Genomic DNA, 23,747 nt, shown 5'->3' with positions numbered 1-23,747 from the left:
AGTGCCAGGATGGTGGCAGATATATGACCTGGACTCTAGTGGGGTGGGGGCATCGTGGTATGGATTTACAAGTGGCAGTGATGGCTCTTGGATCAGGGAGGAGAGACCCAGTGAAACAGAATTTGGGGGAGGGGGAGCTGGTCTGGCCAGGATGGAGGAGAGTCAAGGTCCTTAGGTTCTCTGCAAGAATAGTTACATCTTGGGGAGGGAGCAGTAGAACAAAGCATGCCAAAACCCAAGACTCTGGTCTCCTTTCCTCCAGATTGCTGGGTGGGTGAATGGGAAAAGACAACTCGTTGAATGTGAAATGTACTGTATTTCTTTCCCTCCCTTTTTGGTAAAAATCTGGCAGATACTTCTGTACGTGGAGGGGTCATAGAGTCCCTCTCATGCTACTCTTTTTCTCCTCCTGCTGTTCCCATTCTTCTCCCCCCCCCCCCCCGCTGCCCAATCAGGAAATACTATAAATATATCTTGACCCGCAACTTTGAAGCTTTGAACTCCCGTGGTGGCGGTAACCAGGTGTCCTTGCTCAACATAATGATGGACCTGAAGAAATGCTGCAACCACCCCTACCTCTTCCCTGTTGCTGCGATGGTATGTCTTGCATTGCCCAGCTGGCTGGCAGGGGCCTGTTCAGGGCCAGGGCAGCTCTCTCCAGCTGGAAGGAGTGTTCTCATGTTGTGGAGCCAGGGATAGGTTGCCTTTGGCAGGCAAACTGGCCCACCTCCTCAGTTAGCCTCTGGCCTTTGCCTAATCCCCTGGCAGTAAGGAATAGACCCAGCCACCTGCTTGAATGGCAGCGGCTATGCTTTGTCTTGGCAGGAATCCCCCAAGTTGCCAAGCGGTGCCTATGAAGGGGGTGCTCTCATCAAGGCCTCTGGGAAACTGATGCTGTTGCAGAAGATGTTGCGGAAGCTAAAAGAGCAGGGCCACCGGGTGCTCATCTTCTCCCAGGTGAGAGTGGTTGGGGGGATATATGGGGCCTTGAGCACCTGGATGCTGGCTGTGTACAGTGCTGAGGAGGATGGGATGGAGAAGAAAAAGATGTGAACAACTTCTTGTATGTTTCTTCTCCTATGGTTACAGCATACAAATAATGTAATTTCATGACATAAATTTTTCCTAAATGTTATGGAGGTGTTGGGATACTGTTTTCTGTGACATCATCTGATCAGTAAAGAACAAATTAGTCTCAAGTGCAGGCATGCAGTGTACAGCAAGAATGCTATTGATGAATGCGAAGGCACTATCAATCTCATTTAGGAATATGAATGCCCAGAGGTAAAAATGGGGTTTCTTCATTTTTCTAAGGTCTTCCTCCCTTCCCCCTCTTGTTTTTTTTTACAGTGGAAATTGGAAAGAAAAAGAAAACCCTCCAATGAACTATTATCTCTTTTAGGATATTGCTCTTTAAGGCAGGGTTTTAAAATGTTATTTTAGCTGTACAGTACTCTCTCAAAATTGTTTCCAGTAACTTTGTACAGTAATATACAGCATTAGGAAATTGCAGTCTCTGTGTATACAGTAGATATGAACAACTCAATTTCAATTCTGTTAGGCTAAAGAAAGGCATAGAAATAAGAAGAAGTTTACTGTTGTTTCTTGGGCTATGGAGGAGAATTTTTAGCATTATTTCTTCTTTTTTCTTGATCTTGTTTATTGTGGAGAATGTTTGTAAGCCCAAACAATTTTGCTTTCCACAGTGTTAGTGGTTTCTGCATCCCCCCCCCCCCCTGTTTCCCCAACTGAGAATTTCCAGAAGTACTAGATCTCTCGTCTCATTTATGGGTATCTTTTCCAGATGACAAAAATGCTGGACCTACTTGAGGATTTCCTTGACTATGAAGGGTACAAGTATGAACGGATTGATGGGGGCATTACAGGGGCCCTGCGGCAAGAGGCAATTGATAGATTTAACGGCAAGTATGAAAGTTGAAGTATGAAAGGGACGCGTGTGGTGCTGTGGTCTAAACCACGGAGCCCAGGGCTTGCCGACCGAATGGTCGGCAGTGCGAATCCCCACGACGGGGTGAGCTCCCGTTGCTTGGTTCCTGCTCCTGCCAACCTAGCAGTTCAAAAGCACATCAGAGTGCAAGTAGATAAATAGGTACCACTCTGGTGGGAAGGTAAACGGCATTTCCGTGTGCTGCTTTGGTTCACCAGAAGCGGCTTAGTCATGCTGGCCACATGACCTGGAAGCTGTACGCCGGCTCCCTTGGCCAATAAAGCGAGATGAGTGCCGCAACCCCAGAGTCAGCCACGACTGGACCTAATGGTCAGGGGTCACTTTACCTTTACCTGTGAAGGTTGTGAGCCTGATGTGTGAGGGTGGAAGGTGGGGCTTGGCCTTTATATATCATTACAGTACCGTGACCTCAATTGTCTATAGAAAGGAGCCTGCCAAGGATCTCCTTCAGGTTGAGGCTCTCTCTGGATAGGGACTAGAATGGGTTGTAAGAATCCATATACATGCCACAAGAAGAACCCCACTAGATCAGACCAAAGGTATATCTATTTGAGGATCCTGTCTCCCATAGTGGTCAGCCAGCTGCTGATGGGGAACCTACAAGCCGGGCGTGAGGGTCAGTTGCAACGGTCTTGTCATGGTTGAGAAGTCAGTGCCAGAATCGGCATCCAAAACTTCAGCCTTTGTCAGAGGATAGGAGTTGTAGGTGTGCCAGTAGGCCAGAGCAACACTATAGGGAATGTCCAGTAGAAGGAACAAAAAATCCTGAAACAGCAACTCCTCTTCAGCTGTCTCTTGCTTGGTCACGAGACAGAACAGGGATGTAGTCTGCTAATCCAGACTAGACTGCAAAAGTTGGCTGTATGTTTTCTGCCTTTCCTGGGCAGCTGAAGGATCCAGCTCCTCAGTAATGGATGCCTTGTTTACCCCACACCAGAAAGGACATTCATGGTGAATCATAGAATTGGAGGGGACCCCCAAAGGTCATCTGGTCCCCTGCAATGAAGGAATCCAAACTAAAGCATCCATGGCAGATGGCTATCCAACCACTGCTTAAAAACCTCCAAGGATGGAGAGTCCACAACCTCCCGAGGGAGTACATTCCACTGTCAAACAGCTCTAACTGTCAGAAAGTTATTCTTGATGTTTCGTTGGAATCTCTTGTAACTTGAAGGTTAAGCATGGTGTTTTTGCATAGCTTGGAGCAGGCAGCCATAATTTTTACTCTGGAGTGGTGACATGATATACTTGGGAATCTGCTCCCAAGCATGAAATACCTAAGCCCGACTTCTGAGTTCAACTTTGTGTTCTGAATTTTGAGTCCAGTTCATATATCTTACCTCCTGATTCACTCACTGAGGTCTTCATTCTTTTTCAGCCCCGGGAGCTCAGCAGTTCTGCTTCCTGCTCTCCACGCGGGCAGGTGGTTTGGGCATCAACTTGGCCACAGCAGACACGGTGATCATCTTTGATTCAGACTGGAACCCTCACAATGATATTCAGGTAGGCGCTTCTGCTCCCCTGATCACGCCCCCCCTTCCCCCTTATGGACTTCTGCTTTTAAGGAGGTGGCTGGTGCTGTGATGTTTTTATTGTAATGCTCTGCATGTTTTAATAAACTATATATACACTGTGTATGTGTATATGCTATGTTTATTTTTATAATTGCTTTTTTCTATGTTTCTAGATGTTTCTAAGCATCTAAAACATCAGGGGAAAAGGTGGGATATAAAAATAATAATAATTCTGTAGATCCACCGGAGGTTGCACATAAGAACCACTTTGAGGGTGTGGTTGTTGTTTTTTACAATCAACATATTAATTTTATGAAGTAAATAATAATAATAATAAAACTTTCTGGATCAGACCAATGGCTGATTTTATCTATCATCCCTTTTTCACCCATTAGCCAACCAGCGTCAACGGGTTATAGACATTCCCACAATCCAACTATGCAAGCAAAATCCTCAGCATCCCAAGAAGCTTACTTTTCATTAACACAGAGATAATTTTTAGTCAAAGCTATTTTCTGGCCACAAAGATAAGCTTGATCATGTACCAGCAACGCCTGCTAAAATTTCTAGGCTAGAGTGAGGCTAATTTCAGCACTCCCACCCAAGGCATGGACAAATGGAATGAATAATGCAAAATCAGCAAATGCAAGGAAAGTAGTTTTCATCTACTTTATTCAGGTACTAAATTAGGCATTTTGAGATAACAGCATGAGAGAGGCCTGTATTCCAGTTCACCCGGAGCCCTTGGAACAGAGTGGATAATTAAACCTTAGCATGGTATTTGCCAAGTGATGATGGTTCTTACTCATCTGACGAATCCTCCAAACATTTTTTGTTTTGGGGTCTGTGTTTCCTGGAGTGTGAGATGTAGAGGTGACCCTCCCCTCCCTCATGCAGACACAGAGCAATCCCTCAGCAAAGGGGGGCTGTGGCCGGGTGCATTGGGGAGCCCAAGCTATGGCTTCTACCAAGCTGGCCCACAGTTACAGACCTATGTGCTCACAGAGTGAAGAAAAGGGAAGAAAATCTGATGGCAAATGTGGAGCAATGAGTTTTCCAACAGGCCTCTTTCATGTACAGGGTGTTTGGGTTAATTCTCTCTATTCCCCTTTCTCTGCGTTTCCTCCCTTCCCTGCCTTCTCATGGTTTGGGTGCTATTGCAGGCTGCTTCTAGAACCAAAGTCACTAGAGTTCTCTGACATCATTGCAGATCAGCCAATGGCTAGGGACAAGTATACAGATGGGCAGCAGCCTGCTTTATCCTAAAATATCTTCAGATGTTACCATTGCTGCAAAGCAGGTCCCGTTCTTTCCCTCCCTCCCTATGGTTCCTATGGTGAGAAACCCAAATCAGGACTTAAGGGCCATAATCCTCCCCAAGCCATTTCATCATTACCTGACTTTCTTGGGTTGTTTTTCACCCCCCATTTTGCAGGCCTTCAGCAGAGCTCATCGCATTGGCCAGGCCAACAAGGTGATGATCTATCGCTTTGTGACACGGGCCTCTGTGGAAGAGCGTATTACGCAGGTGGCCAAGCGGAAGATGATGCTGACTCACCTGGTTGTCCGCCCAGGCCTGGGCTCCAAGTCGGGCAGCATGTCCAAGCAGGAGTTGGATGACATCCTCAAGTTTGGCACTGAGGAGCTCTTCAAGGACGAAAACGAGGGTGAGAGGATCGCTGCTGTGGGTGATGCATCAAGAGGCAGGCAGTTGTTTGCAATGTCCAAGGGTTGTCCCAAGTAGAGTTAATTGCAGTAGTCCAGCCTCATGTCCAGCGCGGGTGGCGCTGTGGGTTAAAGCCTCAGCGCCTAGGGCTTGCCGATCGAAAGGTCGGCGGTTCGAATCCCCGCGGCGGGGTGCGCTCCCATTGTTTGGTCCCAGTGCCTGCCAACCTAGCAGTTCGAAAGCACTCTCGGGTGCAAGTAGATAAATAGGGACCGCTTACTAGCAGGAAGGTAAACAGCGTTTCCGTGTGCTGTGCTGGCTCGCCAGAGCAGCGGTGTCACGCTGGCCACGTGACCCGGAAGTGTCTTCAGACAGCGCTGGCCCCCGGCCTATAGAGTGAGATGAGCGCACAACCCTAGAGTCTATCAAGACTGGCCCGTACGGGCAGGGGTACCTTTACATTTACCTTTTAGCCTCATGTATATTAGGAGAGGAATAACTGTTGCACATTGGGAAGCTGAACAAAGGAAGCTATGCTCTTTTAATCAGACAGAGCTGCTGAGCAGTGCGCTTGGCCTCTTCTGCCACCTGGGCTGCCAGGTGCACCATAGCATGTTGCTTTGTTGAATGATGCAGGTATCTCTTGCTGCAGTCATTGCAGTGTAAAGTGTACTGTGCAGAATCAGGGTTTGGGCTGAAGGTGAAATCCATCGATCATAAATTGCAGCATCCTTTGTGGTGAAACTGGCAGCAGTCTCCCAGGTCTCAGCCTCAGCCCCCTCCCCTTTGCCCCCTTCTCCTCACCTCATTACAGGAGAGAACAAAGAGGAGGACAGCAGTGTCATCCACTATGACAACGAAGCCATTGCACGGCTGTTGGACCGTAACCAGGATGCCACCGATGATGCAGACGTCCAGAACATGAACGAGTACCTCAGCTCCTTCAAAGTGGCTCAGTACGTGGTTCGGGAGGAGGACAAGGTCAGTCGGACAAGGCAGCTGTGAGATCATGGCTGATGGTTCAATAGGCAGCAAGGCTGTGCTCCGGGGCTTACAGATGAGAGGCCTTCATGGGCCTGAAGCCATGGAGGAATGGGTGCAGAGTGTGCGGCTCCACAAGCTCGCTTGCAAAGGGTGACGGTTTTTGTGCTAGCGTGTGCATCCCAGTGACTCCGACCTTCTCTTTGCTGCCTCAGATTGAGGAGATTGAGCGGGAGATCATCAAGCAAGAGGAGAATGTGGACCCTGACTACTGGGAGAAGCTGTTGCGGCACCATTACGAGCAGCAGCAGGAGGACTTGGCTCGCAACCTAGGAAAAGGGAAGCGTGTGCGCAAACAGGTCAACTACAATGATGCAGCCCAAGAGGACCAAGGTCAGCATTTTGGGGTCCCCTTGAGAGGATAGGAGTGGCCACCTGGCACTCTATGGGCTACTGAACCTATCTCCAAACAAAATGGCCCCAGATTTTAGGGACCCTATCCTGACCTCCCCCCCCCCCCAACATTCTCTTGTAATTTGAAACCTGCAAATGCGGCGGCGGGGGGGGGGGAGAGAGAGTGATTTTATGCATGCTTGGAGTGGCTAGACCTCAGGAAGTATTCCTGATGGAGGTTGTGGGGGGGACAGAGCCAGAACGGCATCTTCTTTGCATTGTGTAAGGTTTTACCAGATTCCATCTGCTGAAAGTGCGTGAGGACTGTGGGTTTTTTTGGGCAAGACATGGAGGTAGGACTGCTTCTCCCATCATGCAGTGGAAGGAAATCTAGACTAACATGCCCCCCTGAAAACCAACCTGGTCATATATTTGGTCACTGGTGTCTTAAGCAATTTTCAGCTTTCAAAAAAGGGGGTTGGTGGTTATGTTCCAGCAACCTCTCCAGCACTTTGCATGGAAGTGATCGTCTGGTGATGTGGGGTTTATGGGAGGGGGCAAGAAGCACTGAAAAAGCTGCTTGCAAACTGGCCTGATGCTGTTTCAGACAATCAGTCCGAGTACTCAGTGGGCTCTGAAGAGGAGGACGAAGACTTTGACGAAAGGCCAGAAGGTGAGGGCTTGTTTTTCCTTCCTCTCCTGCATGCGGTGTGCCCTGAAATGAGCCTGAAGACTGTGTAATAGTCCAACTTTCGGCCCAGGGGAGGGATCCTCCCTCTTTCCATGCTCAATCCACAGCTTGTGAGCTCCTGCCAAGCAAAGAGAGGGAACAAATCTATATGGCTGGTTGGGAACAGAGGTTTGCTCTCGTGCAGCATTCCATCAGGGCTGTGAACTGTGTGTACACGCGCGTTTTTGTGTTACTGATTCTTGACCTACGCTGCCTTGTATTGCACCTAACAAACCCGGTGGGACTTGCTCTTTCCTGGTGGCCTGCCTTCCTCTGTGTGATGGGAGGTTGCTTTCTATCACGGCAGCCTGCTGCACATGTCTTTCTGGGATCTCAGCCAGCCAGCCCTCCCTCCCTATTGGCATGCCAGGAGGAGGGCTGCGTTCTCTTCCTGGCTTTCCCGGGCCAAATGAGTGTGTGGCCTTGGGCAGGCCAGCACAAGGGACTTTGGTGGGACCTGCTCCATGTCCTGCCTGCCAAGCCAGGCGAGGCTTTCTGGGCACCTGGCCATGACTAGAGCAGTGGAGGGATGTGATTGTAAGCCTCTGTCTCTCGCTCTGCGTGCCAAGGTCGCCGACAGTCCAGACGGCAGCTCCGGAATGAGAAGGACAAGCCTCTCCCCCCGCTTCTGGCACGAGTTGGTGGGAACATTGAGGTGAGAGGACGGCCTTGCAGGATGGCTTTTGAGTGGTGGGCGGGGAAACATGGATGGGACAGGTCTACTTCCCCAACAACCATTTGAACTGTGGAGTAGGAAAAAAGTATGGGTTGGAGTACTGGAGGATCTTGTTTCTGTAGGCAGATGTCAGGGAAGAGGAAGTTTGTCTGTGGGAAAGGGGGACTGGAAAAGGAGCAGTGCTTTGGCATTATTTATTTTTTATTTCATTAAATTTATTCACTGCTTGATTGTAAAAAAAAGCAAGCAAACATCAAAGCGGTTTACAAAATCTATGTGTTGTGGTACAGCTTGAGTGGTGGGCAATTTGGCAACAGTTACGCTCTGTGGGCAAGTGGCTAGTTTCCTATGTTTCCTAGAAGAGTTAGGGGGACCCTAGCAGTAGCCATATTAGTGACGCTTTGGGGGTGACCCTGGCTTTTGTGCCACCTTCCTTCAGGTGCTCGGGTTCAACACCCGCCAGCGAAAGGCCTTCCTGAATGCCGTCATGCGCTGGGGCATGCCTCCACAAGATGCCTTCACCTCCCAGTGGCTGGTCCGGGACTTGCGGGGCAAGACGGAGAAAGAATTTAAGTAGGTGTCTTGCGTGAGATTTGCGTCCTGCGACATTCCACTTCCCAGGGGGAAGAAGGGTTCCTCCTGCCTCCTGATTAACAAGTTTTGAGGATCCTCCTGCAAAGCAGCTATAACTAAGGGTTGTCTAAACGTCACAGCCCTACTATACAAGCACAAACACACAGCATCTCAAGAAACTTATTTTCATTAAAAGAAAAAGAAAGAAAACAGACTCTTTCTAGGCATTCTGGCCACAAAGATAAGCTTGGCTGCATACCAGCAATGCCTGCTAAAACCTCCAGCGCTCGAGGGAGGCTCATCTTCAGCACTCCCCCTGCTAGTATGAACAACTGGAACATATCATACAAAATAAGCAAATGCAAGGAAAGCAGTTTTCAGTCTAATTTGTTCAAGTGCCAGATTTGGCATTTTCAGGTACAGCATGACATATAGCCTGTACTGACCCTGTACCCTTGGAACAGGGTGGAAAGATTAGCCCTAGGACTCTATTTGCCAAGTGATGATGGTTCTTACTCATCTGACAAACCCTCCAAACATTTTTTTGTTTTTGGGTCTGTGTTTCCTGGAGTTTGAGGTGTAGAGGTGACCCTCCCCTCCCTCATGCAGACACAGAGCAATCCCTCAGCAAAGAGGGACTGTGGCCGGGTGCATTGGGGAGCCCAAGCTCTGGCATCTACCAAGCTAGCCCACAGTTATAGAGCTATGTGCGCACAGAGTGAAGACAAGGGAAGAAAATCTGACGGCAAATGTGTGGGTCTTTGTCATAGGTGGGGTGTTTGGGTTCAGGTCCACGTTCAGTATTTCTATTCCTTTCCGTTTCCTCCTTTTCCTCCCATCTCATGGTTTGGATGCTATTGCTTCTGGAAACAAAGGCACTAGGGGTCTGTGACATCACTGCAATCTAGCCACTGGTTAGGAGCTGGCTTTTGCAGATGGGCAGCAGCCTATTTCAAAAGATGTTAAGGTGCCATCCACTGCCGCAAAGCAGGCTCCTCCTGCTTTAAACCCAAATAATTCTGTTCACAGCAGCTCACCAAATGCAGAGGATAAGAGGAAACCAGGTCAATCGGATCAAAGGTCCATATAGTCCAGCACCCCCCCTCCCCCACAGTTGCCAGCCAGTTGCCCCAAGCGGGGGAAGTCTACAAGCAGGACATGAGTGCAGTCACTCTCTCCTGCCCAGGATCGCCAGCAATGGGTATTGGAGGCAGGCTGCCTCTGATCCAGGAAGAAGCATACAGCTATTGATAACTGCCTTTAAAGTTGTGCAAATTGGCAGCCATTGGCACATTTTGTTTCTATAGGCACTATGTGAAGGACTCGCCTTCCATTCATTTTCATTGGATAATCCCACTGATTATGGGAGTGAAGCAAAAACGCTTCTCCATACATTGCATAATTTCATACAAATTTATCACCCCCTACTTGCTTTTTTTTGAAACTAAAAAGCCCCAGATGTTTGTAGAACCATAGAATGGGACCACAAGTGTCATCGTCCAACACCCTGCTATCACAGCTTAAAAAATCTATTTCAGGTGGCCTTCTAACCTCCATTTTAAAATTTCCAATAAGGAGACTCCAGCACCGTTTCTGGTCTTCCTAATATTTAGTCAGAATATCCTTTCTCATTTAAATCCATGGTTTGGATCCTGCCCTCTGCAGCAGCAGAAAGCAAGTTTGCTCCATCTTCCATGTGACACCACTTCAGATATTTGTTTTATCTGTTGTAACCTTTCTTCATAGGGGAGTTGCTCTGTCCCCTGAGCATCCATGGGGAAACGTATCAGGATCTTAACTTTGGTGCTCCCCCCCCCCCACCTTGCATAAATTCTCATTCAGCCTGTCGGATTTTATATTTCTTCAGGGCATACGTCTCACTATTCATGAGACACCTCTGCGAGCCTGGGGCTGACGGTTCTGAGACTTTTGCCGATGGGGTGCCCAGGGAAGGTCTCTCAAGGCAGCAGGTCCTGACACGGATAGGTGTCATGTCTCTGGTGAAGAAAAAGGTAGGGAATCTGTCCATCAGGGTAGGAAAGGCAGTGGGTGGGTAAAGGGAAATCATCCAGTTCCCTTAAGAAATTATTATGTGTGGGTTTGAGCATGGCTTCTTTCCTCTAAAGGAAAAGGAAGTATTCTTGAATATCTTGGTTTTCTTGTTCACCGTTAACCAGGTACCGTATTTTTCACTCTATAAGACGCACCAGACCACAAGACGCACCTAGTTTTTGGAGGAGGGAAACAAGAAAAAAAATATTCTGAATCTCAGAAGCCAGAACAGCAAGAGGGATCACTGCGCAGTGAAAGCAGCAATCCCTCTTGCTGTTCTGGCTTCTGGGATAGCTGCGCAGCCTGCATTCGCTCCATAAGACGCACACACATCTCCCCTTACTTTTTAGGAGGGAAAAAGTGAGTCTTATAGAGCAAAAAATACGGTAAATTCCAACTCCCTCTTCTTCTTCTTGCTTTAAATAACAAGCCAATATTTTACCCATCCTCTCTCCACAATCCCCATAGCTCTGGTGCAAATAAACCAGTGCAAATTCAGCTTTAGCATAGTATAGTTAATATTATGTGCATTGCAACCTTCAGTTTGAAGAACAGGATGCTTAAAAGACAATTCACTATTTTCTCCAAATTCTCTTCTTGGGAAATTCTAGTCTGTCTCCTGTAAGAAGCATATGCTATTATTACTCAAGTATAGACTTCCCATTCAATAGCCTGGGAAGAAGTAGTGCCCTTATTATTTTCAAAGTATTCCTGGAATTCAGCATCTCTTTGAATTTTAAAATTCTCATCATACAAAAGTGAGATACTTAAATGCCATGAGACGGAACCACAGTTTTTGTCTGCTTTGAGGCTATTAGCATGATTTTTTAAAGGGAATGAATGGGAATGCCAGTATTTTGTTGTGGGTTTTTTCTGTTTGGGAACATCGTAACTGCAGAATCTCTTCTATGAGAGCCTGACTGAGTCCATGGGATCCTCCTCCCTTCCTCAATATTTCTACTGTTGGGCTTGTTCTTGCAGCCCTTATCTAACACAGCTAAAATGTGTTTGCTCACAGTGGGCTGCATATCTTTTTATATGGCAGGTGCAAGAGTTTGAACACATTAACGGTCGCTGGAGCATGCCTGAATTGATGCCTGACCCCAGCGCTGACTCCAAAAAGTCATCCCGAGCTTCGTCTCCCACAATCAAAACCTCCACCACCACCCCAGACCCCAGCTGCACCAATACCCCCTGCACCTCCAAGCCAGGTATGCCCCCTGGAGCAATGGGAAACACTGAGCATCTCTTGGTGGGAGGAATGCCAAATCACTTCCAACCAAAAGGCCAGAGACCCTCCTAATGGGTTCAGAATCTGGCCAATAGGCGAAGGTATTTTCCTTCATGTTGCTAGTCTCTTAGGATTTCTATCCTGCCATATCTCTGAACATTGGGGCTGGCTATCTATCATTCCAAATAGATATCACTCTCAAAAGAACTTAGAATTTTGCTCCAGGGTCTAAGACAAAGTCGCTTTACATTGATACCGGTGTTAATGAAACCAGATTCAGTTTAAGGAGGTGGCTGTGTTAATGCTAGCATACATTAGATAAAAACTTGGTTTGTTAAAATGATAAGCATCATGCAGATTTGAATGGCTGCAGTTTATCTTGGCTTTGGATTGGTCCTAAGGTGTACAGGATTATAGTGCAAGTGTGTTTTTGAAGAAGGAGAGGATGACTGTTACCTTGGTGTCCATCCCACCAGCTACCCCGGCTCCCAGTGACAAAGGAGATGGGGCAACCCTGGCAGAGAAGGAGGACCCAGAAGCCAAAGATGAGAAGCCGGAGAAAGAAGCCAAGGGTGGCGAGAAAATGGAGGTTGAGGTTTGTGTTTGTGCAAGGGAGGGGTTCTTTCAGGTGGTCCTCCAAGCAATAGAGCTGCCTGGTTTGGTGTACCTTGTGGGGGGAGATATTTTGGGAATGTTTTCAAAAGCAGAGCTCCTGGGGAAATTACCAGGATTGTTGGCACTGAAGGCAACAACCAACGTTCTGTGGATGTGCCCTGTTCTCCTCTTCCCACTAATTTTGATATTAAAAGCTTCCGGCCTTTAGAAACAACAGCTTGAGGATTCCACTGTTAAGCAGTAGCTCCAGTTGCAGACAGTGAAACTTCAACCACATAATCCCCTTTAGTAGCACTACATCATCTCTAATTCACTTCCCTGCTGTGTGTAGCTCCTAGCAATGTATCACTAGCTCAAAGGGTGGTGGAAAATGGTTGTTATTTTGCATTTCTCAGCCTTCAGCCCCCGAGCAGCCCACTTCTGCCACCTTCTCAGGGGAAAAAGCGGAAATGGAGTCGTCCAAGAAGCCTGATCAGGAGGGATTGGTAGCACTTGGGGAGAAGGAGACAGAAGCCGAGCCTGCAGTCAAGGAAGAGAAAGAGAAATTGGGTAAATATTTATAAGGATGGGGATGGAGGGGGAATGGTTCTAGATCTGAGCACTGAAGACTGTCCTTCTTTGGGAACGTGGGGAAAATGCATTTGAGTAATAAAAGGAAGGTGCAAATGTGCCTCAAGAATCCTCACCTGCTCTTTACTGTCAAGGAATGTGGACCTGAGAAGAGCTTGTCATCAGTGGGAGCTCTAGCCAAACTTCCACCTTGCTTGTATCTTCTCTGGATGGTGTGTGGTGGTGTTGTGGAGGTAGTGCCCATGGTTCTATGAGACGCCCCCCCACCCCCCCGGTGTCATGATAAGCAACCAATGTTCCATTTTCAAAGAGGGCAAGAAGCTTTGGCTGTTTCTTTTGGGGGGAAATGGTAACAGATTATAGTGAAGATTCCACACAGCACTGTATGACATCAGATACTCCCAAGTGACGCCCCCATACCTCACATTTCCCCTGCACTTTCCAAAGTTCCAGATGCTGATCCCGAAAAACTCATGGCAGATGAGAAACCCACAGAGAGCGATGAGAGTAAGGAAAAGGCTGAGGGAGAGGCACAGGAAGTGAAAAAAGGTAACATGGGCTTTATGAGGCAGAAGTGTAGAGGGATGAACCCATATGTGGCCGCAGGGCTTGAACTAAAGCCCTTTGCAACCTAGAGCTGAATCTGTGTCACCATCCAGGGCTTAGGCAAGTTGTGGGAAATGAGCAGTTTAGGACTCTCACTGGGAAGGGGTCATGTGATACTTTCCAGTTTTTAATTCCCCCTCCCCACATTTTGCTTTGCCCTGGTTGCTGGGAATGGCCCGATGGCAGGATTTGAAGGTCCAGTCTGGGAAAGGACAAAGACCACCAGTCTCCGATCCCCCTTCCCACTCCAGAAATTGGCTGACATGTGCAGGGTGACTCCACATGGCCTTGAGGGAGGGAGGCAAGCCTTAGATTTGAGGGTGTGGCTTATGTAGAATTTTGCCAACCCCCTCCAGCAGGGAAGCCTGTGGGGAGGGACACAGAAGCTACAGGAGGGAGATGGAGAATTCAGGGCTTGGTGGGCTCTTTCACCTCCCTGTTCTTACCCTCCCTTTTACAAGAAGAGGCAAAAGCCGAGAGGGAGCCTGGAAAAGAGCCCAAAGCTAGCAGCATCAAAGATGAAAACCGGAACAATGGCAAGAAGGAGGAGAAGACTGAGAAGCCCCGATTCATGTTCAACATAGCCGACGGTGGCTTCACGGGTATGTTGTGGCTTCGGGTGCAGACCCACAATGTGATGAGCCTGTGCTGGGATAGAGAGTGACCTGGCAAGTGTGTGTGTGTGTGTAGGTGTGTAGAGAGTGGCCCTCTCCCTTGTTTGGGCCAACTAGGGAAAGACGCTCTCTCCCTTAAGTGGATAATGTGTGAACTAGGTCACTTAGTGTGGAAGTAACTTGTACTGTTTGGGTGCCAGCTGGGTCACCTTGTGAAGAGAAGCAATGCACTTAATTTTGCCAGGAGTTCATCGAGAATAGCACTGACTGTGGACATCTCTTCCTCCCTCTCTCTTCAGAACTCCACACCCTGTGGCAGAACGAGGAGCGAGCCGCCATCTCCTCCAGTAAGCTTAACGAGATCTGGCACCGCCGACATGACTACTGGCTACTGGCGGGCATTGTCCTGTATCCTTTGACCCAGGAGAGCAGTGTGTGTGTGTGTGCGCGCGCGCGCGCTGATTCATGGCAAGTAAGAAGAGCCAAGCTCACCTCCTGGAAACCCCTACTTGAGCTCTTCCTCAGCGAAAGGTGCAGCTCTCGGCGAGAGATGTGACAGTACAGAGAGGCGAGTAACAGAAATATAGGATTAGTGCCTAACCTGGGAGTGGGCTTGGTTATGGCACTCTCCTCCAATATCGGTCACTGGCTGATTCAAAGGGAGATTTGGCACCTTCTGAAACAGCTGTCTAGAGCAGGGAAAAGACCCAGCGACTGTTCTCTGTGCTAGGAATGTCCCCTGCTGGCATTCTGTATAGCAAACATGACTTCAGTGTTTCCCCTTCTTGAATGCTGCTGACAGTGGAGAAAAAGAGTCCTAGCCTGGGAGAAGAGCCTAGCAACTGCTCAGGGGCTGCCCTGCTGCTCCTGGAGGGTTATCCAACCATTGCCTGGCAGGCACTAGGACCCAGCATCTTCTCCTTCCAGCCTTGAAAGGAAACGTTCCAAAGGCAGTCATCTGCCCAAAAGGTTTTCTCCTAATCATGTCCTGTGATCCCAAGCATCTTTGCCCAGCAGGGCTCAATGGGACTTCTTCCCCAGGTGTCTTTTAATATTTCATACCAAGTCTGCCACCTCCTCCATTCCTTTATTTCTGAGGGAAACAAAGGTTCAAAAGCTTTTTCTTGCTGTTGTATGCTTTTTTATGTTTATGGAGCTGTGTGTGTTGACAGGGAACAGCAGATCCAGACTTTCTCTCATAGCTTCAAGGCTGGGAAAGGCATTTTATGGCCTCTTGGTTCATGGTAGATAACCATGCAGAACCATAAGCTATAGACTGTGACCTCATGCCAGGCAGTTCCTTGTTTCCCTGCCTTGCTGGGAAGTGGCAGCGAGTTCCCTGTGGCCTGTGAAGATTCCTTAATGCCCCTGCACCTCTCTACAGTCACGGCTACGCTCGCTGGCAGGATATCCAGAATGACAACCAGTTTGCCATAATCAACGAGCCCTTTAAGACCGAAGCCAACAAGGGAAACTTTTTGGAGATGAAGAACAAGTTCCTTGCCAGAAGATTCAAGGTGTGGATGAATTGATGGGACCAGACAATAGAATCAAGGGCTTGGGGCCAGTTGGCAGTCACAGAGCATGACTACTTCAGGCATAGCAGCCTGTGTATTTCAAAAGCTTGCTTTCAGCATTTTGAAGCTAAAGTTGAAGCTGTGTTAACATTGGCAGTGTAACCAGAGGTTGCCAATCTGAGGACGCCGACGATGTCAGCGGCTTCTGAAATAAACCAGGCGTATATCCAGACAATTACATATTTCCACAATCACAAATGTATTTTGGGGTGCAAAATAATCTCAGCTTTTATAAACAGGTTTCTAGTCCTTATGGTTATGAAAATAAGTTTGAATCTAATGCCTGGGGAGAACCTGAAATCCTTAAAGTGGGGTAGTGGAGGTGTAAGCCTTTCAGGGGTACTTCAGTATTCTGCATAGTTTAATTTCCTTCTTTGTGGCTTAGAGCCAGAATTAACTGTATTTGTTTAAACTAATCAGTACCGAAGAATCTGCAATTATTGCCCAGTCCTGGTTTTGGTTAGCTTGAGAGGAAAGCCACGTTGGGCCAAAGTGCAGTTTTTCAAAGCGCCTCATTTTCCTTCTCTCTATTTCTTTCCTTCAGCTTCTAGAGCAAGCCCTGGTGATTGAAGAGCAGCTGCGGAGAGCCGCCTACCTGAACATGACTCAGGACCCCAGCCACCCGGCCATGGCCCTCAACACCCGCTTTGCCGAGGTGGAGTGTTTGGCCGAGAGCCACCAGCACTTGTCCAAGGAATCTCTGGCTGGCAACAAGCCTGCCAACGCCGTCCTGCACAAGGGTAAGAGGCGGGCGGGTAGGAGGGCCCGGAGAGGACAGTCCATGTGAACCCCCTACACCCCGCCCCCCGCGCCTCTGTGCAGCGTCCTCCTTCTGTACCACATTCTGAATCCATTAAAGTGCGGTTGTGATCAGAAAAGCCGCTGTGTACAGTTGTCTCCTTGATCCTGCTCTGTGTATCTCTGGTGTATCTACTTTGGTCTATCCATGGAGTATCCACAAATATCTTCTGAGTATCTGCCAACAATCCTTTGTGTGCTTGCTGGACATCTGCAAAACATCTTTTTATCTTCTGAACATTTCCCCTCTCCTCTCTGTCCCAAGCATGATTGCTGAGTAGTCCACTGAGTATCTTTCGGTGTAGCAGTGGAATTATGTCCTCCAGACTATCCTCTTACACAATCATATTCAGTGCTTTTGATGTATCTTTTCTTTTTTTAAAGTCCCCATAAAATTCTCTTGAGTTTCACATGGAGCACTTCTGAGATACCTGCCTCCATGCGCTTTTAAGTATCACTTGTGTATTTCTCCACCAAGTATTCTGTGAGTAGCACCGGTTCACATTTGTCCCCATCCACGTGTCTCTTAAATATTTTGCTGTCTCTGGTGCATTTCTCAAGTATGTCTGGTTTGTTTTCCTGTGAGTTTCTCTGGTGTGTCCCCCACCCTCCCAAATACTGTGTGAGCATCCTTTGCATTTAGTCTCCCATCTTGGTGCATTCATTTCCCTCCATCTGCTTGGACTCATCCGAGAGTCTCCAGTGCCTGGTAGCTATCTTTTGGGAGAGTATTTCCTCTGTGCTTGGTGATGAACAATCTGGCAAGTGGGCCAAATCCCTTCTCTATGACGGGTGGGCAGAAAGAATGGATAGATCTTCTAGCTCATTTTAGGAGTGTCCATGGAGTGAGTTTGGCTCAGGAGCAAATCTTACGCCGCTGCCCCAGCCCCCATGAACTTGGTGAAATGCAGGATAGGTTTGGCAAGGGGTTCTTGGGTTCCAGGAGAGGTCGCCTGTTAACCTGGGCTCTGCCCCCCCTGACAGATTTCGGTCTCTTTCTCCTTCTGTCTCCTCCTTTCTCTCTCCTACCAGTGCTGAACCAGCTTGAGGAGCTTCTCAGTGACATGAAAGCGGATGTGACGCGCCTGCCAGCCACGCTCTCTCGCATCCCTCCAATTGCCGCCCGCCTCCAGATGTCCGAACGCAGTATCCTCAGCCGCTTGGCAAGCAAGGGGAACGAGACGCAGACTGCCCCGGTAACTGTCCGCTCCCTCCTCCACTCTCATTCCTCTGACTGGCCAGTGAAGTGGGGTGGAGGGCAGCTCACAACAGGGCCTAACATGGTTTTGCTTCTATTGGTGTGAAGGCAGCCTGGAACACAACTGATAAAACAGGTTGTGAAACTTTTAAGACTTGGAGGGATGGTCCTTCCAGACAGACATATTATTACCACCTGTTCTCTTGTTGCATTTCTCTGCATTGTGGCTGGAGTTCAGTTGCCCTCTCCCTCTTCTTTTTTCTTCTCTTCTTACAGGCCTTCCCCCCTGGGCCCTATGCCACCCCTCCAAGCTTTGGGGGCTCCTTTGGTGCCACCCCTGGCGGAACGCTGCCCACTATGGGTGCCAACTACAGCCAAATGCCAACTGGCTCCTTCATCACAGGTTGGTTGTGGGTGACTGGGGAAAGAGCAGGCAAGGGCAGATTGAAACTGCATGTAGGATCTCTGACCACAGTTCATCCCCCCCGCCCCCCGTTGCGGGTCCAGCGGGGGGAATTTTTGTCTCCTTCCTGGACCAAAATACATCCTTAGAGCAACAAATCAGAAGGAGCATTTTTTATATTCTGGCATTCCTGTCTTTGACATGGGACCCTAGGTGGCATTTTCTGATCTAGTCACTAACCAGACTCATACCTACTTAACAATGAAACCCATTGAGGAATGAAGATTCCTGGGTAGTCTGGGGGAAGAAAGGTCAATAAATGGGTGTTGAAGGAAGTCCAGCAATCGTGGCTTCTCTCCTTGGCTCAAGGATGTCAGAACGTGGAAGTTGATGAGGGATTTTCATGGTTGGTCCAGTATACCTGAAGGAGTGTCTCCACCCCCATCGTTCTACCCGGATATTGAGGTCCAGCACCAAGGGCCTTCTGGCGGTTCCCTCACTGCGAGAAGCCAAGTTACAGGGAACCAGGCAGAGGGCCTTCTCGGTAGTGGCACCCTCCCTGTGGAACGCCCTCCCACCAGATGTCAAAGAGAACAACAACTACCAGACTTTTAGAAGACATCTGAAGGCAGCCCTGTTTAGGGAAGCTTTTAATGTTTGATGTATCACAGTATTTTAATATTCTTTTGGAAGCCGCCCAGAGTGGCTGGGGAAACCCAGCCAGATGGGCGGGGTATAAATAAATTATTATTATTATTATTATTATTATTATTATTATTATTATTATTATTATTCAGTGCCCCTAAAAATGGTATTCAGCAAAATATGTTTGGCATTTTATGATGTTATTAAATTTCACCACCACCCTGCACAATACCATTTTGAGGCTTTGCCTCTTTTTCTCCTTTCTGATGCTGATGATGGCTTTCTAAAAAGATTAGAACATGTGGGCGGGGAAAGAAGTATGTTTTGTGGTTGCTAGCCAAAACAGCAGCTTCTGTGGTCAGAAGTGGGCTATGTAATGGTGGTGACTTATAGCAGGGGATGGCTCTCACCACCAGTATGCCCTCCTCCTCTTGTTCCTTCTCAGTGGGCAGGAGGGAGCACCAAGCAAGAGTTGGGAGCTGCATGTCTGAGTCGTTCCTCCAGCTAACCCTGCCTTTTTCTCTCTCTGCTTGTGCAACTGCAGCCAACGGTCCCCCTGTGATTGTGAAGAAGGAAAAAGAAGGAGAGAGCCTGGAGAAGAAAGAGGCGAAAAGTGGGGAGGTGATTTGCATAGACGACTGAGGGGGCACCTGGGCTAACTTGCCCACCTGGTCGCTTCTGGACAGGTCCTGCCTCTGGCAGAAGGGAGGGGCACGTGGTTCCCCTCGAGCCTCTCCTCTTTTATTTTCTGATCACGTTGGTGGCTTTGCCTGGGCGGTGGGGAGGGTGGGTGAATAATGCCCACCTCAACCTCCTGTGTTAGATTTAGATGCTGTCTCCCAAGCACCTCCTCTCTCCCTTCTTGGGTGTGGGGAGGCAGGTCTCAAAACCAGCCGGGGAGAAATGTTTGGGAGCCAGGGCCCATCTGGGTTCTGTTCCTGGCCAGAGGCTTTTAAGTGGGCAGGAAAAGCAGGAATTGGAATTAGGCTCCCAGGGCTCCACCTTTGGAGTCTCCTGCTTGTGACAGGGGAGGGGGCTGCCTGCCTTGAGGCATTAGCTCCAGGCAGTGCTGAACCTTTGAGAAGCACTGCAAAGTGACTCTATAAATATGAATATATATATAATGTATACACACTCATCCTGTATGTTTAACCCCCTTCCCACTTGTGCTTGGACCCCTTGCAGGGGCGATAATGGGGCAGTCTGGGGAGGGGGACACACTCCCTAGCCATGTTCTGTTCTGAGAACGCATAGTGTGGGGAGCAAACTCCACCACCATCTCCCTGCATCTGGAACTCTGGGGAAGCCAGATCCCGAAGGTGCGCTCCTTCCAGGAGTGTCCCCTGCTTTGAGCGGGCGGGCAAGGGGGCTGCCTCTTTCCCCCTCCTTCCTGCCAGCCTCTTCCTTAGAAGCAAGTTGTTGGAGGAGGAGGGGGGCAGGGAGAAGGGGCAACAGGAGGGCCAGCTCTGGACTCCTGGGTTTTGTTGCCGGATCTCAAGTCACTTCTTGTTTCAATCTTACAGAATAAAGGCACTGTTTCCTTGGCTACATCACCTGGGTGCGTTGTGCCTCCTTTGTGTGGGTGGCTTGGAAGAAACGGGGCTCTGACAGTGCTTGAAAGGGGAGGCTAGGTTTGCTGTTGAGTCATTTGTTTCCACGCAGTTTCTGTGTCATTTTCACATAATCTAAAAGGTTGCTTTGCACAGTTAAAAAAGGTACACATAAGCGTTGAAGATGAAATTTGTTAGCAGTTGTGTGTGCTGAGCTTACAATGCTCTCCACCATCTGCACCTTTGCAAAATATGAACATGCTGTGACTTACACAGGGATTTAATGTAAGCACCTTTCCATGCAAGACTGTTAACAGATGAAACAAGACTTTAAGAAATGGGGTAAATAGCAGCATTTGCCTTTCTCGTGCAGAGGATTTTGGAAATGTTCAGCCCTTGTTATTGAAGAGGGGAAAATGGGTATGTAGGAACAGCTCAAGATTATTTTTATTTATTTATTCAGGCTTCCTCCCACCTCTCCTCTTGGTGTAAATGGCAGCTCACACCCACAATAAAACACATACGTTAAGGCAAGTGGCAATCTACAAGCCAAAAGCAGAGCAGGCAAAGCCCATAAATGAAGCCAGCCGCCAATTAAGAAGAATGAGTAATGACTAAAATGCAGGCAAAGACCCATGTAAATCCAGTGCTCTTTACCTGTTGGCAGGAGGGTGATGGCCTGGCAGGACTCCCTAGGGAGGGCATTTCAGAGCCTGTGCTCTGAGCCTGAAGTCAAGGAGGGCAATACAGATGCCAAAAAGGTCCCCAGGGCTTGGGATTGCTCAGGACTAGGCATGGAAGGAAAAGGTTGCTGTTTTATATGCTCTCATCCATTTACACTAAAGATTGGCAGTGGGGAAGAAAAGGAGATGATGTCTAAATTCAGCCTCTGGCCATCCAGCAGCAAGTCCCATTTCTGGGACATCAGGAGGAAGCTGCAGGGACCGAGTGAGGTTCTTTGTGTGGTGCAGGCGCAAAGCAGGAGGGGGCCAGAAATGAAGATGGTCTGGCTTTGCGCTTCAATGCAGCCATATAGGCCATTTAGAGATTCTTGAAAGCTCTTGATACTTCAGTTGGTAGAGCATTATGAGCCTCGTGGTCTAAAATTCTATGAAAGAAAACAAGATGACTAAAGAAAAAAAAAGCAAGTGGTGAAGTTTATGGCACAAGCTAGGAACCCTTCCCACCAGCAGAGGTCAGCCTAACCCTCTGCGAAAAGCTCTGCAGGAAAATCTAACCTTTCGTTCCAGCCACTGAAGTTCTGAGAAAGCCATGGCAAGGTACAGCTTCTGTGAAGGGACTGAACGAGAATCACAGGCAACCAGGCTCTTTCTGTTCAGCTATCTGGAGCATCTCTCATCAGGGTAGCCTCTTTGATGTCTTCACCCACCCAGCTGTCCTGACCCGTCACAGATTGTAAGAGCACTACCAAAAAGAAATTTACAAGGGTTTTCTTCCGCCAAACTGTTGAACACAGCTTTTCGGGCACATACTGCTTTTTTTAAAAAAGGGTCTCACTGCCATTGAAAACATCTGGAGGACATCGGGTTGGGGGAAGGCTGCTTGGCTGAATTCCAATTGGTGTAATAGAGGAAACTAGGAAGTGTCATGCTGTTTAGTCAGACCATTGGGCTACCAAGCTCAGTTCCATTGACATGTGACTGGCAATAGTTTGACAGTGTTTCACACCAAAGTCTTCACCTGAGAGTTATTGCTGAAATTAAGCCAATCTCACACATGGATTTAGTTATAGCATCCCATTATGTACCTCCCATACTCAAATTCAATAATTTATTCATATTGTTAGGTTTCTTTCCTAATTTTTAACAAGTACAGGAAGGGAAATGAGCAAGACACCTTGCTCCATGTATCAATATTAACCCTTAAAGGCAAAGGTACCCCTGACCATTAGGTCCAGTTGTGACCGACTCTGGGGTTGTGGCGCTCATCTCGCTTTATTGGCTGAGGGAGCCGGCGTACAGCTTCCGGGTCATGTGGCCAGCATGACTAAACGGCTTCTGGCAAACCAGAGCAGCACACAGAAACGCTGTTTACCTTCCCGCCGGAGCGGTACCTATTTATCTACCTGCACTTTGACATGCTTTTGAACTGCTAGGTTGGGAGGAGCAGGGACCGAGCAACGAGAGCTCACTCCGTCACAGGGATTCAAACCGCCGACCTTCTGATCGGCAAGTCCTAGGCTCTGTGGTTTAACTCACAGCGCCACCTGCATCCCAAAAAAGCTCCACTTGCTAGATGAATTCTGCATTCTTCAACTCCTGGGTCACAGCAGCAACATTCCCACAGTAACAATATATATGGTGTAAAAAAAATCAAAAGTAGGACCCTTGTAGGAAGTTTGGGTTGAAAGTGTATCCAAGACCGACTAGGGCCATAAATCAGGAGTTGCCAACCTTTTTGGACCAATGGGGGCACCAGTCACAAATGGTGGGCTCGCGTAACACAAAAGTAGAGATATAGCCCCCAATAACATTATGCTTACCGTGGGAATCAGCTATGTCCAGGTGTGTCTTTTTAAGAAAAAAAAAGACCTGTGGCGCTTCAGGTGTATCAGTGTAACCCATTTTAGGCATCAAGCTGACCCAAATCCTGCCCCAAATTCTCCTTTGGAGTTGTAGACTCACCGTTCACATGCTGGGCTTGGCTTGTTAACAGGTTGCACTCCCGATCACACGCCACTGCCTCAAGGCGATTTCCAGCTTCATTTCCAAAATGAGGCTCCTTGGCCGCCAAAAGTTTGAGTCACATCCCTCCACGTTTGCTGCATCTATTTGTGTCTGGCTGTGGGCAAGGGTGGACTAGCCAGAGTGAGTCATGCAGATGCCACCCACACAGGCCCATTAAAAGCAGCCCTTGTCCCTAAGTCATGGGAGAGAGGCTGGTTGCAGAGTCCAGAGCGATGATTAAACAGGATATGATGGCTTGGAAATTGCTGCAATCCTCTGGATGGGGAAACCAGAATCGGAAGGAGCCAAGGACAGGTGTGCTAAAGCAAGGAACGCAGCAGCCTGAGTCACCCAGGTGGAGAATTTGCAGGCTGCAGGGAACACACACACATAGGTCTCATCTACTCAAGGTGTTGGGAAATGGCAGATCCCACCTGGCTAGCCAAACCTGCAATATTGTCAAGCTCTTTTGAATGCAGTGTGGTTTAAGTGTCAGACTAGGACTTTGGGGAAACCAGGGTTCAAATCCACACATGGCCATGAAGCTCACCTGGTGACCTTGGGCCAGTCATTGCCTCTCAGCCAAACCTACCTCACAGGGTTGCGAAGATGAAGCTGAGGGAAAACTATGTCTGCCATCCTGAACTCCTAAGTGAATGGGTGGGATATAAATGTAATTAATAAAAAACTGTAAGCTAT

At 48.3% G+C, this 23,747-nt stretch overlaps 1 protein-coding gene and 1 long non-coding RNA gene across 10 annotated transcripts in view; one reads left to right on the top strand and one right to left on the bottom strand.

Annotated features, from left to right (window-relative positions):
• CHD3 (chromodomain helicase DNA binding protein 3) overlaps positions 1 to 20,364 on the top strand; it is a 60,503-nt gene extending 40,139 nt beyond the window's left edge. For all 9 annotated transcript variants that reach the window (XM_083410001.1, XM_083410004.1, XM_083410002.1 and 6 more), the window contains exons 19-40: positions 456 to 597; positions 826 to 957; positions 1,805 to 1,922; positions 3,348 to 3,472; positions 4,919 to 5,150; positions 5,964 to 6,130; positions 6,346 to 6,523; positions 7,131 to 7,196; positions 7,823 to 7,908; positions 8,369 to 8,502; positions 10,370 to 10,514; positions 11,600 to 11,765; positions 12,262 to 12,380; positions 12,796 to 12,949; positions 13,418 to 13,519; positions 14,038 to 14,178; positions 14,490 to 14,598; positions 15,575 to 15,707; positions 16,312 to 16,507; positions 17,598 to 17,761; positions 18,040 to 18,166; positions 19,356 to 20,364. In XM_083410001.1, coding sequence (XP_083266127.1) covers positions 456 to 597; positions 826 to 957; positions 1,805 to 1,922; positions 3,348 to 3,472; positions 4,919 to 5,150; positions 5,964 to 6,130; positions 6,346 to 6,523; positions 7,131 to 7,196; positions 7,823 to 7,908; positions 8,369 to 8,502; positions 10,370 to 10,514; positions 11,600 to 11,765; positions 12,262 to 12,380; positions 12,796 to 12,949; positions 13,418 to 13,519; positions 14,038 to 14,178; positions 14,490 to 14,598; positions 15,575 to 15,707; positions 16,312 to 16,507; positions 17,598 to 17,761; positions 18,040 to 18,166; positions 19,356 to 19,453 — 3,034 coding nt within the window. In that variant the 3' untranslated portion in view covers positions 19,454 to 20,364. The remainder of the gene's footprint in view (positions 1 to 455; positions 598 to 825; positions 958 to 1,804; positions 1,923 to 3,347; positions 3,473 to 4,918; positions 5,151 to 5,963; positions 6,131 to 6,345; positions 6,524 to 7,130; positions 7,197 to 7,822; positions 7,909 to 8,368; positions 8,503 to 10,369; positions 10,515 to 11,599; positions 11,766 to 12,261; positions 12,381 to 12,795; positions 12,950 to 13,417; positions 13,520 to 14,037; positions 14,179 to 14,489; positions 14,599 to 15,574; positions 15,708 to 16,311; positions 16,508 to 17,597; positions 17,762 to 18,039; positions 18,167 to 19,355) is intronic.
• A 420-nt stretch (positions 20,365 to 20,784) lies between these two features.
• On the bottom strand, positions 20,785 to 23,464 carry LOC310663249. Its single transcript, XR_014504435.1, has 2 exons — positions 23,007 to 23,464; positions 20,785 to 21,786 (listed from the first exon to the last, which is right to left on the bottom strand). It is a non-coding gene; the product is annotated as an uncharacterized lncRNA (long non-coding RNA).
• Between the last annotated feature and the right edge of the window lie 283 nt (positions 23,465 to 23,747).

Source organism: Podarcis tiliguerta (genome assembly GCF_965153285.1).
Source record: "Podarcis tiliguerta genome assembly, chromosome: 13".
Classification (NCBI taxonomy): Eukaryota; Metazoa; Chordata; class Lepidosauria; order Squamata; family Lacertidae; genus Podarcis; species Podarcis tiliguerta.
This window is presented reverse-complemented; position numbering and strand designations above follow the sequence as displayed.